Here is a 17,427-nt window from a genome sequence, read left to right as displayed (position 1 = left end):
ATTCAAATCCTTAGATTTGTTGACAAACACGCCATATACACTTTTTAAGCATTAGGAGCTTCATGCATTTTTAAACTGAAACAACAAAGATTGGAGGGAAGAGTTAATATTGCAAGTTAGAAGGTCTGAGTCGTATAAACTGATTCCTATACTGCTAAACAGGCAGAAGTCCTGCCTTTCTCTTCTCTCCAGTAGTAGTGCAAGACGAGCCAACATGACTTCTACCTAGATAACTGTCTGCTCAAGAACTGCTCCTATGAAAAAGCATCTAGCACTGTATTTACCTACTTCTTTCAGATATTCAAATCCTTAGATTTGTTGACAAACACGCCATATACACTTTTTAAGCATTAGGAGCTTCATGCATTTTTAAACTGAAACAAAGATTGGAGGGAAGAGTTAATATTGCAAGTTAGAAGGTCTGAGTCGTATGAAAACTGATTCAAAATGCATCTGTTTGTCTGAAGAGAAACCTCTGACAACTCCTGTCCCTGGGAGTTGTGCTGATTCAGCAAATGCAATTTCTCCATTAGATTTCAGACCAGAGATAACGACATCAGAAAAATATGCAAGTGAAGACACTGGTTTTTTAGCCCTCAAGTACAGTATTTTACTTTTTTTTTTTAAGATTTCAGAGCCACCCAAAAATAGTATTTTCAGAGGTTAGTTGTAGGACAGTGACACAGTCATCAAAATCAGAGTTAGTATTTAATAGACTAAAATTAATACCTTCCATTTTGTACACAAGGTGTCAGCTTTTGTAAAAGATGGCTTTACTTCACTTCTGAATAAGCAATCATTTCTAAATCACTGCTTGGTTTTCATGGTGTCAGATTTAAATAGAAGCTTCCCCCCCTTATTTAAGGCTGTCACTGACAGTACTTTTAAAACTGACGTGTATTTCCATATTTTGAGTTTACTTTAATTCAGGCATATTAGGGAAAAAAGTCACTATGCTGCTTTAAACAAATTAATAAAAAGTATTCAAAACTGCTTTAATAAAAAGCAAGAGCTAAACTTAATGACTTGATATTCAGAATCATTCTGATCATAGATTAAAAGCTTTTCTTTAACCATAAGCACAAAGAATGACATCGAGCTTGTATTTTTAAACAGAACTTGCACTTCAGTCAATACACACCAAAACGTTACACATCAGCCCACAAGTTGGTTTCTGCTTTAAATGCCTCTATATTAAAAAATTTCAGCAGTCTAATTTAAAGCAGATTTCTGTACAGACTGAAAAGAATTTACCAGACTGATCATTAATGACCACATACTTCTTATAATAGCCAGTTTTATTAGCTGCAGTTCATGAAAAAAGGCACACTTCCTAAAACCAAACGCATTTGACATTTGCAGTCCTAAGGAGTTGCTATTTTCCCTTTTTAAAAAACAACGAAGGAAGGAAGCCCAGAGGAGGGAGATGTCCAGCAAAAGAGTTGGCCTCAATCACATCCTGCTTGGGCAGCTCTAAATCCAAGGAGAGCCGAGCGTGCCAGCAGCTGCGAGCGGGGAGATGCAGCTGCCAAGAACTTTCAACCTCTGACCCAGTTCGAGCTAGAGCATCTCGCCCAAAGCATGCTGATGGCAGCACAGCTGCGGGGGACTCTGCCATCTCCCCAGCCAGACAAGCCCTGCAGGTTGCTTTTCAGCTAAAATATTTTTCTTCTTCTACGTATGCTAAGAAACTTGCAAAGACATTATTTACAGTAATGTTCATTAGACAGTCTCTGAAGGCAGAGCTGGCTAGCATCGTTGTCTGAAAAATGTCTGAACCAGCATCCCAAATTAAGTTTCCAGCTTTTCTTGGAAGTTGTTCAAGATATTAGAATCACTACCTGACTTCTCTGTAGAGGCAACGTCTAGTTGATAGACAGTGACTGGGAGCCGCAAGCATTCATTTAAATGTAATTATCAATTTACTACATCATCCTTACCAAAACAAAGATAACACAGGAGGCTTCCATCAGCCAGGATGGAAACAGGGCATGTGAGCTCTACCACCCTTTTGACTATAATCTACAACAATGCCATTTTTTTCTTGTTTTACTAATAGGAAAGTCCTTTAAGCTTCACAATATTGCCATAAAGCTTTGATGTAAGTATTATCCTTACCCAAAAGACTTCCTCCTCCTATTAATTACAAAGGTTTTCCTGTTGTGAGTTAATTTTTCTTGCAAAAGGGCTTCTTAAGATCTCATGCTTCATCTGAAGGATGCTGACTCATTACTGAGTTTCCTTAATCAAGGAATTATTTGCACCCTCCCAAAGCTGGCCACTGGCATCAGTAAAGTCACAGAACTTTGTGTTCAACCATGGGGAATGCCATAGCTGTTCAGGAACGGCAAGATTTATTGCTAATAATAAAACTATCGTAAACTCCCTCACAGGCAGCTTGCCTACAGCTTAAGCCCATTCTACTTGCATAGCCTTACACCTAGAAGCTCATTTTACAAAAGCTGGTAAACAGTGAGTAGCCGTTGTTCTGACCACAGATGGCTAAAAAAATTGGGAAAAAAATGCAGGTTTTGTGTTTCAGATCACACTTGATCCCTTGACTTCAATTTAGAAAGTCAATGCAGAAGTTTGTACAGACACTCCATGTAGGATATAAGTATTCTGTCAGGTTCACAGAATTACTTGTGAACAGAACATATTAAGCTTTAATTGTATTTCTATCAACTTCTTAAAGGCCTCATAACTGCATTCTTGCCTATATTCTTTTCACTCACATGTCCTGCATAGTGAGGAATTTAGTCTAGGGACTTCAGTCAGTCATTCAGAAGTGAAGATACTATTTTCCACTGATCTTCAATAACCAAGTGTGCCTATATTCATTCTAACCCATTGCCAGCTTGGCAAATCTGAACATTTTTGAGAAAAGAAGCCATTGGCTTTTCTTCAGAGGCATATGCACGAGGAGCTATACTGTAAATTTTAAGCGCACATGCAAGACATTTGACATATGTTAAATATGGAGTCATTAGGGTCACCTCAATTTAAGAATCAAGTTTTCTCAGGTATTGTAGATCTAACTCTGTGCAGAGTACACCGTCAATCAGGATCCCCCTTTGATAACTGTATATCTTAGCTCATGATGCTTTATCTGAGGACCATGCACGCTTTAGCTAAAATAGAAGCTAAAAATATTAGCTATTACTGACACATTACTCAAGATTATATAAATCCAATAATGACCCTAGTCTGGCAACCACTGTACCACAAACCACATGACTAGTGGCTAGGACCAACTCAATCATGTTTAAAGACAATACATTGTTTTAATATATCTGCTTTTCTGCCATTTCAGAGAAGTTAAAAAAATGGGAACACTACAGTTTAAAAGAAAAACAGTCACTGAGGGACAACAGGATAAGAAAATAAGACTATTTCTGCAGACTATGACTTGGTCTCCAGAACAAACATCTTCGTTACCAGAAAACGGGAAGCAGATGACTGGTAGCATTGTGCACGCTCTCCGTTTCTCAGGATGGAAGAGACATCTGGATTTTTACCACAGTATTTTCATAGCACAAGGCCAACAGCATTCATCTGCAAGTAAACTAAGAAAGAACACTTGCCCTCTCTCACCCAAAAAGGGAAACCATTTAAATAAGGAAAATTGTATTTGAAAATGTTGAAGAAGCACCCAGTTTACTTCAGAGTAAATAGCACTTGTTGCAATCTCATCATTTTCCTACATTTCATTGTGTGACAAGTCCCATTACACTGAAGTCCTTCAAAAAGAACCTCTTGTTTTTCACTTTAGTTGCTCCCAAAAGGCCCTCTTCGCCATGAAGCTCTTTCTAGAAGATGACTGAACACTGCTTCATTCACAGCCATTTGCACCTGCCAAATACATCAGCTTATATGGAATTTGAGAGAGGAGACAAAGAGAAAGCAGCTCTGGAGATTCAAATTACTGTTTTCACCAACACAAGGGACATTCATATTTCTTAGGTCAACAAATCTTTCAACTTCAGGATTGCATGTTAACATTAAGTTACATTACCAATTGCTCATCTTTAAAGACTATGCCATTTTATTATTATTTTATCAAATTAAAGACAGATTCCACAGGAATGAACATATGGAAGTACAACTTGGTATCAGGGGAAGGAAATCAGAATTACCTTTCTGTAGTACCCCAGTAACTCCAAAACAAGTTCAACTTACAGTACTATTTTGAAACAAAACTACCTTGAATGAGATTAAAAGTCTAAATGAAACAAGATTACATGTTTCAGGATTCTAAGCAATTTGTCACAAGTTACCCAGATAGTAAGTCTTCCAGGCAAGAAGGACTATGGAAAGATGAGTTAGATAAATTAAAAAAAAACAGTTTTGTAACACTAGAGTATCCAAGAATGCTTTAAGAGGATAAATTTTACTAGATTAATATCTAGTTTGAAGAAAACCTGAATATACAAGTATGACTATGACTATGCTTTTATTGCACAGAACAAGCAAAAGTAACTCAGAACTGAACTTCATAACGGGAGCCTAGAGTATTTCACAATCATTTTTGCCATTAAAAAAAATTGTAGCATATCATGTTAAATAAAGCAAAATTTTACGGCAAATATTAATACAAGTTCTGATGTTTTGACCTAAACAGCTTAAAGGCTTTTTTGAACATGTATCACCTTTTTATAAGCACTGAGATGTACTGAAGAATGTACTAGATAATCATAAAACTCAAACTCCTTCTCAGTAACTACTATTCTTTAGACAAAGCCCCAAAAGAGTCTTCCCAGAGCACTCTATGGTTGTACAGTAAAAATGTGGAGATAACAGCAGAGAACTGCAATATCTATGCATTAATTTTTACAAGTTTTGTACCTAGAGTTGTTTGATGTTTACTCACCTGCTGAATAATTTTGGAATCTTTTGGAAGGTTTTCCCTGGGTGGGACTTTTCCAAACAACTTCCAACCAGGAGCACTTTGGACAGCAGGTTTGAGTTCCTTTGTCCTTTTAGTGAAAAAGTTTCTGAAAAGAGAGGAGGGTTTTCTTTTTGTTTATTATAAGCATATAAACAAATGATATTTGTACCCACTTACATTTCTTTAAACCAAGTTCACCACTGTAGAGATTTACAGCTCAGCAAATGCGTAGTGTGCTACCTTAGCTTTCTCTTTTACTTTAAAATAATTAACTTGAAGTGGAGCAGCTTTCATTACAAGTGCTTTGATGCTAATATTTGTACTTAACACTCAGTTTTACCTCTGAATTCTATGCTACTTTATGCAATATCAGAGCTCTTTTAGTAATACTGGGCACTTTTTAAAATGTAAGTTAGCAGCATGCAACAGCTCTCTTGACTTTTGTTCGGGGTTTGTTTTAGCCTATCTTATGGAGCTATTTGGAGACTGAAAACAGCTGAAAAAATCACTGTATAACTTACAGATTTAAGAAAGAAGCTGTGAACTATTACTTCTACTAATGCTTTCTGCAATCTTCACACCTTCAGCTTTCATAACATGGACTAGAAAACCAGGGAACATGCACACAGCTTCAGTTTAGCAGATAACCTTTGCCAGTGCCTAGAGCAATTACACTCAAACAGGCAGATGACTGCATTGCTCTATTACTTCCTAGAAAGCCAACCATCACAAGATCATATTAGCAAGCATTTGTCTAGATACACGGCTGTACTATTGGACTCCGATCACAAGCTCCCACAGAGCATGCTATGTACGAGTGCTTTGAAAATTAAAGAAGTACATTTATTCTGAATATTGGAAAGTTACTTTCTAGAAACTTATGAAAAACACAGAGGGATTAAAAGTTTAGTAGTCTGTAAGGTTACTTCTCAGGATGCTTACAAGTTGGCCTCTGAGCAAACAGAATATGGAGCACTTTTATTGGAAGGTGTTTTTGTGCAGTGCTAACTAGCTAACCTTGTACTTTCACACTCTTCCTCTACAAAGAGATCCCCAAATTTATTCTTCACTTACAGCATTTGCTGTATTTTAAAATACATTTCCTTCTCAAATTGAATGCATTCATATTTGTGCACAGAAAACAGTCTCTTGGCTTTGCCCAGACAGAAGTAGCATGCTTCAACAACCGCAAATCTGTCCAAAAAGTGCACAGTCGCTCTTAAATTCCAGTGCTGTCAGGGTCTCTGACCATGCAGCATAGTTTTACAATTAGGAACTGTTAGTGTTTGTAAGACATTGTACAGCTTTCAGATACAAACTATCTTTTCAGTTCCCAGAATGTTTTTTGTTATCTGGGAAACAAGCAAACACCCATCACAAAAATCCCTTCTGTACAAGTCTGCATGAATGGACTCTACAGATACTTGTGTGTAGTTGAAGATCTAGCCACCAGAAAACAGCAAGCTGGAGAGTAGATGCTGATAAAGTGTGAAAGTCTCCCAAGAACCAGTAAGCTCAAGACTAGCGGTCCTGTGGAATCCAGAAAAACTGAGAAACTCAGAACACCAAGACTCTACTCGGTCTGTCAGAAGCCACCAGGACACACTACCAATCAACAACAGCTTGTTTAAAAAAAAAAGGAAAAAGACTGCATTCAAGAAAGCAGCAGCTGCTATAGGCAGGCAGGGAGTATGGGGTTACATACACACTTGATGAAAGAGAAAGCGCCTTGAGAGATTTTTTTGAACACCCACATAGAAGCTGTTGGGGCATCAGTACACCCCTCCACTTCTGTGGAGGTCTCCCAGCTGTTGTTCCAACCCAGTAAGCAAGCAAGAATGTTTGGGAATAATTGCTTGCACTGTACAAATAGTTACCTGTCATTAATAGAATCAAGCTGTTGCTATTAATAATGGCTTAATTAATACAAGGTGTTCTAGGAAGCATTAGTTGTGATCCATGCATCCCACAACTCTGTCCCCAACAGGGAAGCTTGCAGTATCTTAGTCCATCCCTGTGGAAGCAAAGCAAGCACCCAGAACACCAAACTAGCAGTTTCTGACACATGACCTGGAAAGAAGGGCTGATGAAAAAGCCAAGCCACGATACCAACATCTTTAAAAGACACTGTCCTCAGTCAGTCCCAGGACTGCATACCATTAGCGAAATGAACAGGTCCGTCCATAAGAGAAAAAAAGATGCAAAAAGCATGCTTACATAAATAACAAAGGCTCATTTCACAAGTACAGGACACCTTTCACAGTGCTTTACATTGTCTTCAGGAGGGAAGGAGGAGTGTTCAAAGAATCATCTAGAATACTTTGTCTTGTTTTCTTAACACCAACACGTCACTACATACTACACTACAGCCTTGTACTTAAATCTTCAAATATAGCTGCTGCAGTAGTTGCAACTTAATTGGCGGAGATTTTCTTCCCAAAAGCAGGTATGCAGGAAGAAACATTCTGGAATACCGTTCTTGAAATAGGAAATAGCTCATGCATCCCGACTTCACGGAGAGCAACAACCGATCTCTGCACATACTATGGAATACCACCAGGACCACCTGGCAGTTCAGCTCCATTGCTAATAGCACTTGTGGAAGCTGAAAAGATGTACGCCTTTAACACTGACGGCAATCTGTCACTGTATCAAAGCTGGTTTATGATTAACCAGGAAGCTGGCAGATTTTAAAAGGAAAAATGTGTAAACACACAGAAGGTTTTAAATCTTTTGTAGAGAAATATTAATTAAGCATGCTCATGGCTCTTACAAGATTTGATTTTTTATTTTTTTTTTTTAAACAAATATAACATTAAAACAAACCATCCAGAACGTAGTCCCCACCATAATGAATCTTGGTGGTTTTTTAATATTCTTTGGTGTACTGAATTAAGCAAAGGCTTGTTTCGCTTTTTATGAATGCAAAAGTGAAAATACACAATTTTTACTTTTATTGAATAGATATTCATTGAAGTCTGCTTCTTGTGAAGGCAAAAAGCTGGTCAAACTTTTATCGTGTCAGAATAAACCTCACACAGGAATTCTAATCCCAGAGACATTAATGGGAGGTTTACAATTAAGCTTTGCTGAAGATGGAAGGACACTTTTAATACATTGTTTTGGCAGCTAACAGTATCACATCTGATGTGCTGTTGACAACAGTAAAGCCTTACAAAAGCCCTGTTAAGGAACAGCATCTGTGAATGCTTACAAGTTGCATTCACTGAATTGCAGGAAGTGTACTAGATTTGATATATTTGTTGCTGCTTAGAATATTCATGAGTTTCACTGATCCCAGGAAAAGTCATCCATTGAGATGGACTGAAAAGTCAATAGCATTTTGGTACAGAACCTCAAAATCCATTTGAAAACTTCAAAATTCCTTAAAGAGAAGCCTACACTTTAGAACTGAATAATGCTTTCTGTTGAAAGGACCTGTGGGATACAAGTGTTAAATTAGTTCACTGAATTAAGCTCTGGTTTACAAAAGCCCAGTGGAAAAGTTGCAAGTTTTTCTCCCCTGCTAGTTTTATATAACCACACTGGAACGCACATTAACACTCTCAAGTGACACTCAAAAATGTTTCAGTAGGTGCACTGAAGAGCTTGAAAAGTAGCTGAAGCGCCACAGAATAAGAAGCCATTACTGGCACATACCAAGACATCTATTCATAACGTTGTTTGGGTTACACTATACAAAAACCCATGGGCTCTCATGATCACACAACTACAACAGCTGTCGTAACAGCTACAAGTGGCAGTTTTCTTCCTTATTTAACAACAATGCTTCAACTACTCCTGCCTGTGCCCACAGCACTCTGTGGAAGAGTTTCACCATACTGATGGCACAGTAATTCAATGATGTTAACCGGTTCCACAGGTGGCATTAATGTGACCTTCTAGTAATGCAATTGCTTGTTTCCACCCTGCTTTTCCTTTTCAAATCACTTTTTTTGTTGCTGTTTAAGAAAAATTGGTGAAGTCTAAATGCAGTTAGAATTAAGTCTCGGAAGGGGATAGGTGGAACTTGATATTTTAATGTGATATTTTTTGTTTACTTTGGGGTTTTGGCTTCCCCTCCCCCACCATAAAATCTGAACACAAAACTTTTTCCCCTTTTCAAGCTAGCTATATGCCAGCCCAAGAGGATGATAGATTTCCAAGTTTTAGGGGAAGTTAATGGAAAATACCAGAGACAATTACTTCAAGCCTGATCTCAAATTTCATCCAAAACCAGACTAGAAACTGGGCTGCCGTATTTGCATAACAGCCACTCAAAGAAAGCTGAAGTGCTTGGAATAGCAGCAACCATGACCATCAGCAGGTAGGAAAGTCACCAGGCTGGATACAGCTCCAGCACCCTGCCTCTAGGTATAATTGATTCACCTTTCCACAAGACCAAGTAGTCTTGTGATAGTCTTCTGTTTGACCGAAAATGCCAAACTCAAATCTAGTTCCAGGCTAGATGTCATTTTGCTACAGTTCTTTCAAAGATCACACATATAGATCTTCCCTTTCTACAACTCCACCGTGTGCCACTACCAACAGGCTATGAGTATTTCGCTGCTTTGCGCATCCCAACAAAACCTAAGGTTGCTTTCCTTCCCACTCCAAACGCACATCCTTGGGTTTCCAGTCTTAAGTTTGAGCCTCAAAAGAAGCCTGCCAGAAGAATCACCTCTGATGATTCAGAGCTCTGATATTGTTGAGATATAGTAATGCATTATTGGAAGCAATCAACTTTATTTATTTCCCATTTCCCTCCCCTAAAACTCCCATTTGAGTCCAGCATTCTTAACAGTAACACTTGGGAACAGCGTTCACAAGCCTGTATCTGCCCTTAGTCCTTAGCTTTAAAACAAGATATAGATCCTGACTCATCTCTCCACTCCCTCCATAAAACTGTAACCTGTAGCCTTTAAACCCATACATTCAACAGCACTTGTAAAGTGCCAGCCCCAGCTTGGAATGCTACAGGACTGAAGGAAGACATTAGGTAGCACAGCTGTTCTAACCTGGCAGAGAAGCAGGAGCAAGAATTGTGCTAGAACCACAAAGAAAAAAGAAAATAGTTTAGAAATCTGTGAAATGCAGCTAAGTTGCGAGGTAGCAAGCTAAAATACAGCCCAGGTTTGTACGGCTTACTCTGCATTGTTAAAATAATTTGAATGTGATTGCCTAGAAAGCCATCCTAACTGTTCAGTCAGTCAATCTAGTAATGCAGTTTCAGTCAGATTTTTAAAAGGCCTAGCAAACTCAAAGATTAGTCAGCCAAAGCAGACAGGTGTCCCAACAGGGATTTGCCTCTTCTGCATCGAAGGAAAGGTTATGGCATTGTTCTGCTTCTTATTAGGTGTTAGAGAATCAAATCATTAGAACTTCACCTTCAGACCCAAGCTTCACCTGTTCTGCTGCTTTTAGTTATCTATATACAAATTTCAAGTGCAGAGGAAGGTTGGATCTTACACCTGAGCAATTTAAGATGAGTATCAGTATGAAGCATATTAAAACGAGCCTACCTTTCTCCAATTTGTTAATCCTGCACTATTAAAAATGGCAAAAAGGCAAAAATCAAGTGGTAACAACTACTGAGACAAGGATATGGTCTCTTCTAGAAGAGAGCATAAAACATGATCATCATTACTGTTACACCTGAACAACCAAACATGTTTCCTAACGGTTCACTTTAATATACAAATAAGTCTAATTCAAAATGCTGCACCATGTTAGACAACAAAAAAACTGTGGGCATCCCTGGACAGCAATCCTTGGAAAACTTGAAGCACGGCACCAAAGAAACAATTTTTTCCAAATAAAATATTCAGAATTCAGGGTTATCTTAGAAATAAATGAATACTGTGTTTAAATCTTGATGCTGAAAGCTAGACTACTATTCTCTAATTTATTTTCCTTGCAAGGTAACTTTGACCTTGCTTAAAATGTTTACTCACTAATCTACAAATAAAATAGTTCCAACAAGTGACCTCTTAAGTTAGAGTACTAAAAATGACTTTTTTTTTTTTAGAAAAAACCTTACTGTTAAAACATTTATCTTGACTTTTACATTACAAACATAACAGTCTGGTTTACTGTCATTTTCAATCAACAATCATTTCTTCTCATTGCATCCACCTTTCAAGATCTATGATAACAGGGAAGCACTGAGAAAACAAGCTTTGAAAGCCACAAGAACTGACAAAGGAAGTGAGGGTTGATAATACTTTCCTTTTTATTAAGCATCTAGTACCTGTTAGACACTGCATAAGACAACTGTCTCATGTTAAATCCAGGGAAGCAAGACACAAACAGGAAGGAATCAGCATCACATCAAGAGCATCCTCACTCTATCCTATGTAACTTTTCCTCCCAGAATCACAAAGACTTAGAGGGGGAATCCAGCATGGAATTAATGCTACAAATGAGCACCGAGTTGAACAAAACAGTCTAGGTTTTCTGTTTGTTTGTTTTAAATATAATTACAAACATGCAGCTAAAACCCCTGGAAGTTGCATTTCTCTGCAATAACTGAAGTACACTAAAAATCCACTGATTCCAGTAAAACCTCAGAATTTGTAAAAGGAATATGAAGTAACAGAACTCATTAAAACTGTGTTTGTATTACGATACAATTGATTTTGCATCTCCAGAAAGAATGGAGTTCTACTTGTACACAGTCTATTCTTGCTCCATCCCTATGTTAATTTTTAAATAAGCTTCCTAGGCATACAAAATAGGTCTGTGGTTGAAATTTGAATTAGCTGAAAGACAAACTGATAAGGAAACTACTTATGTACCTAATAATCTTTATGCAGAGAGCTGTATCAGTGAGTAGTCAGAATTATGTTCCAGGAATTGTTATAGACACATTTTTACTGGTATAGCATTAAAACGAATCATTTTGACTTAAAACCATACTTTCAGAACAGTCTGCACAAATTCTGAAGACCCCTGCAAGCCTGCAATTCCATATTCTTTCATGACTATAACCGAGTACTTAACAAGAATTATTACATTCACATTGGCATGTTTTTACCATGTCTAAAACGCAAAAGCTGCTTAAGAACACAACAATTTTTCTTCATAGTCAAGTCCTGTCCATTCTGTTAAGGTCTTATGCGCAACAATTTGGAAATAACAGCAGAAAAACATTGCTTGATTATAGACAATTAGCTCCTCCTCCTTTAAACAAGACTTTTCAATAATTTACATACAGAAATAAATGTAACCCAACTCCAAGCATAAACAATGAATCATTAAAAGGAAATAAAAGTTTTTGGTTAGCCACTTACAAAGCTTGCAGAGCAACAAGAGTAGGATTCTATTTCTACATTTTAAACTATTTATATACAGTACGGCATTTGTAGGAATTGATAAAAAGGTGTCCAAAAAGTTACAATGTATTTTCAGAGTGCACACAGTAATTATTTCCTAGACCAATGGATAGAGTGTCCCCCGTTATTTTAGATTTGAATTATGTGACATTGTCCAGGAGCTATTTGCTCACTTTCACATGCTCAGAAGTGTTTTCTCACATTATTAGTCATGGCTGGAAAAGCGACATGAACATAAATACATTAAAAGCAAATACCCCCTACTTTACAAATATACTTTTCAACTCATCCTTTACTCTCACATTTCAACCTTAATTTGTAAGTTAACATGCAAGTGTTGTTAGATTTAGTTTAAAATTCTTAACATGGAGATCTAGAACAAAACACTGATAACTTTAGAATTTATTACACATTCTACATTTTTAGTTTCAATAACGTAGAATAACGTCAGCCCATTTTGATTCAATACATTTATACAGTTGCTCCAAGTACAAGTTTCCAAGCTCTGCCCTGTATCGGAGGAAAGGTGACCCTACTGATTTTACAGCTCACATCTTCCACCACCTTGCTATAAGGACAAGCTAGACACCAGCTTCTAATTAAATTGTTACCCCCAAACACAGATCTATTATAGGATGTTTCTAGTTTCAGCACCTTTTAGCAGTACAAAGATCTCTTCTTTCTCTCCACACCAAGACAAGCCAGAGAGTATCCCAAACCACTCTCTCCAAAGGACCTTCAATGTTTCCATCTGTAATACTCTAAAACTACAGTTTTAAGTACTATACAAGCCATTTTTTGGTTTCCCCCTCCTCCCCCAAAAAAGTTAAAATAAGGAAACCAAAAAATCCTAACCAGGAGAACACGCATCTTCAGCAAGACCAAGCTTGCGGTATTTTTTTTTTTTTTTTAAAATGAAACTATTACATTTCCATTGATATTACTAGTCAACTAAAGCCTCAGCTACAATTAGCTATACCTGAAATCTAATGAACTGTCAAGGAGTAGCTGCTAAGCATTGAGGGGTAGGGAAGAGGGAAGTTTCTGGCCTCTTAGAGAGGACGCAAAGATTAACAGAACTATTATGGAACTGCACTGAAGAGACTAAATTAGATCAACCCTATTGCTCAAGCTCCTAGTCGATACCAGTCCCAAACTGGCTTTACAAACTGCTGGCAAAACAATTCTACTACAGGTACAGAAACACTTGGGAAGTTTGAAGAATTGAAAGCGTTTAGCAATATCATAGAACACACTGTACAGAACACTTACTGGTAAACAGTATTTTAACAGTCTACATTATACTCTTAACAAAGAGCTGTTGCACAGGTCAGCTTTACAAACAGGCTCAAGCATTCCAAAACATATCTAAACAAGCAGACACTTATGCAAGGTGACAGACATGGTTAAGTTTCAGAATGCCCAAGTACAAAAAGAGTAAAGGGAAATAATCAGTGTGGTCTCACCTTTACTTTTCAGAGTCAACTAGCAAAACAGAGCTCTATGCCAAACTATTCTATCATCTTCATATTTAATCACGTAGTTCAGCAGCTATTTTGACACTACACCAAACACTATGGTCAGTCTTCTGACATTTGGTTATTATTACACTTGCAGCTGTGAACTAGGATTTTGGTTTAGATTCTGTGGGCAAGTGGAGAATTTCTACCAGTTGAATACAGGTGTTCTGCTATTTCTTGCACAGCCAGGAATATCTACTCCAGCAAAGCCACAGCTGGTTAACCAGCAACATACTCTAAGCAAAACAATGCTAGAGGAATAAGACCCCTTCCTCCCACACACGCACATAATGGCCAAGCCATTTCAGCTCCACTAAGGGGAAGCCCATTTCTCTTCCTTGAACCAGTCATGTCCTACACTCCCTTCTACTGCATCAATTCTGAGACTCTCCATACCTTGCAAGTCAATTCAACTCACTAATCCCACAGAAAACCATCCACATTTTTTCACTCCCCAGCTTAATGAGCTACAGCAGCTCACAGAGGATCAAATAAATACCAGAAGCAGGGAAGAGACATGCCCTTCATTTCCTGACAACAGCAAATTCTTCAATCAGCTCACCAAGATATCTCATGAAAGTACAACCTAATGAGGCAAACTACCTAAAACTGTTCTAGTAGTAACTCACTTTCAGTTAAGGCAAAAGTCACCAGCTTTATCAGGGCAGTCACTATACCTATAGTCCAAATGCTCCTATGAGAGATATGTTTTCAAGACAAAGGTGAGAAAGATTTCCAGCCTTTGACACAGCCTACAAGTCTGTGAACTGTAAGTTCAAACACAGGGCAGAGTTTTATTCTGAAGACTGTCCCAAGAGTTGGCGATGCTTACTACTCTGACCAGCCTGGTTAAACCTCATTTAATATTTTTCCCTTCTGCTCCCAGATAGAGTGCCTGTCGACTACTTGATTGTGTAATGTAGTACTACAAAGTTTTACTGTACTACTTTTGTAGACACTCAGTGTATCAGGTTTCTGCTGTGGTTAGCAATTCACAATGTATTTTATATCACTGCTTCAATGATAAATTGCAGAAATAGTACAAAATGCAAGAATCCATTTTTTATCTGTTAGACAGCTGATATTAATATGTAAGAGCCTGATTCCTTTCAGTTTTGCCTAATGGCTTTGTGTTTTACAAAGCAAGGAAGAAATTCCCCAATCTATCACTCAGCTGCCTACAGAATTTGAGGAACAGCAAGCAACTTGCAAAACACCTAAAGTTTACAACAACAAAAAGCTAGAATCATAGAATCATTCAGGTTGGAAAAGACCTTTAAGATCAAGTCCAACTGTAAACCTAACACTGCCAAGTCCACCACTAAACCATGTCCCTAAGCACCACATCCACATGTCTTTTAAATACCTCCAGGGATGGGGACTCCACCACTTCCCTGGGCAGCCTCTTCCAATGCTTGACAACCCTTTCCGTGAAGAAATTTTTCCTAATATCCAGTCTAAACCTCCCCTGGCGCAACTTGAGGCCATTTCCTCTCGTCCTATCGCTTGTTACTTGGGAGAAGAGACCAACACCCACCTCGCTACAACCTCCTTCCAGGTAGTTGTAGAGAGCGATGAGGTCTCCCCTCAGCCTCCTTTTCTCCAGGCTAAACAACCCCAGTTCCCTCAGCTGCCCAACGCAGAGATACTTCGTGCACTGGAATATCCACTGCTTCCTGTTTCACAGCTACCAACTGCCCAAATACCTTTGGTAGTTCATGGTTTGTTTGGTTTTTTTAAAGCACTCTGGCATCCAGCATACAAACAGCTTCATTATTGCCCAGCAGCAAGACAGACAAGATTCTACATTAATGGATGCATTAGGCAACTGAAGCAATACAGATAGGACTGAGCTTTGCAGGGTGTGAGACCTGGCCAGGGCCAAGCTTCCCCGTTACAGAAAGCAGAGGAGCTGGCATCAACAACTGTTTGCTGTTCTTGGAGCACAAGAAAGATGTGTGAAGTAGAATAACCCTTCTCCCATGGCATCAAACCAGGCCTCAGAGACAGAGGCAGCAGCAAGCCTGGGTTTCTGTAGCTCCAGCAGAGGCAGAAGGGCTATAGATGTTCTGTTGCTCTCCCTGGTGTCTTTTCTCCTTTGTTTCTAGACAATCACTTAGTTTGCCTATAGCTGGCCTTCAGGAAGTTTGTTTAGATCAACAGAACTGCCCTAGGCAAGGGGAGCCAACAAGGCAGCTTTTATTATACTACCTGATCAAGAGAGACTCTTTCACTTACCCAAGAGCACATTAAATAAAAGTTCCCAATATAACAATGGAAATTGAACATGATTTCTTCTTAATAAAGAAGTACCTTGGAGAAGGATGGAGAAAAACTGCTAAGAGCTTCCTCCCATAGGATACAGGTATTATTTTCAGGCAGGAGGAAAGGAATTTACAACACCAGTCTGGCTCTCAGAAGTTCTGGAAGAATAAACTCATGTATGACCATCAAAACTAGTTTTCTACTAATTGAAGTCATAAGTTCACCTACACAACATCCATCCACCTCTCACACTGCTACCCCAATGCCAGGCCAGAAGCAATATGCTCTGCAGGTGGTTTGCACAGCTGACTGGTTTCTGCAAATACAGAGCCAAATTAGCAGAGTCTCTCTTTTGCAGGCTCTCCTTATGCTCAGCCTTCATTCAAAAACCTGTAGGATTTTTATATTCGAGTCCTCTCGGTCTCAGAGAAGTCTGACTGAACCTGGCTATCAGGCTGCAGCATTAGAGAGGTCAGGCAGCAACCGCCTAAGCTTCACTTCCTTAGAAAGCAATAATAAAAAGTCTGAGAAGCACAGCACAGTCTGAGAAGCTTAAAGCAATGCCTACCACCCAATCTAACAAACCTAGTCCCTTCCCAGCTGAACAGCCACCAACAAGGGATAAAAAAGGACAGGCTTTATATCATAAACATCTCAGCAGTTCCCAGAAGCTGAAGAGAGGAATAACAATTTTTGCAACCATGTGAATGAAATGTGACCAAAACCCTTAAACTCCTTTTTTATTCTTAAACAATCAAGACAAAATAGCCTAATGAATAATTGAACAGCCAGAAGAGCAAAAGCATAGAACTATCATTTTCTTAGAGGCCAGCTGTGATTAAAGCAACCTCCTTTGATTTTTTTCCATATAAAATATTCTCCTTTTAGTCATAGCCTATTCAGAAGAGAGGTCCCATTCACTTTGTCACACTACTCAATATATTGAGTCTGTAGGAAATTCTGTGACACAAAATAAGCAGAAGAGACCAAGGAATGAAAAAGGCCACCTGCAAAATGAGGTGGGGGGAGAAGATACTTTCAGGTTAAGTTTAAATGCCTCTAAAACGCTCCTTAGCAAAACAAGCTATGACTCCAACAGTTTGTTGCACACTAAACAGCAATTTCAGCTGTTTGGCTTGAACAAAACCACACACAAACCCCTCCAAAAACTACAGCATTAGTTTAAGAACTTACTTCAGGAAAAGTCCTATTAGGATTATAAGACTCCCAGTGCAACTATCTGTACCAACATAAAATATTACACTGTCTACCAAGGAGAGCAGAGAAACTCCTAATACTACTTTGGGTAGTTTAAATTGATAAAGGTTATACTTATGGCTCTAAGGTCTTAGAATTGACATCTATTTAGTCAGCTTTTTTTTTTTGGGGGGGGGGGGGGAAAAGGGGGGGACGAGGCGCG

General features: G+C 38.5%; 1 protein-coding gene across 1 annotated transcript in view; it reads right to left on the bottom strand.

The window, feature by feature from the left end:
• TBC1D12 (TBC1 domain family member 12) overlaps positions 1-17,427 on the bottom strand; it is a 72,294-nt gene that overhangs the window by 24,328 nt on the left and 30,539 nt on the right. Inside the window, exon 3 of the mRNA XM_009278017.1 lies at positions 4,871-4,994. Within this exon, the coding sequence (XP_009276292.1) occupies positions 4,871-4,994 (124 nt within the window). The remainder of the gene's footprint in view (positions 1-4,870; positions 4,995-17,427) is intronic.

This window comes from Aptenodytes forsteri, unplaced genomic scaffold (genome assembly GCF_000699145.1).
Source record: "Aptenodytes forsteri isolate BGI_AS27 unplaced genomic scaffold, ASM69914v1 Scaffold15, whole genome shotgun sequence".
Classification (NCBI taxonomy): Eukaryota; Metazoa; Chordata; class Aves; order Sphenisciformes; family Spheniscidae; genus Aptenodytes; species Aptenodytes forsteri.
This window is presented reverse-complemented; position numbering and strand designations above follow the sequence as displayed.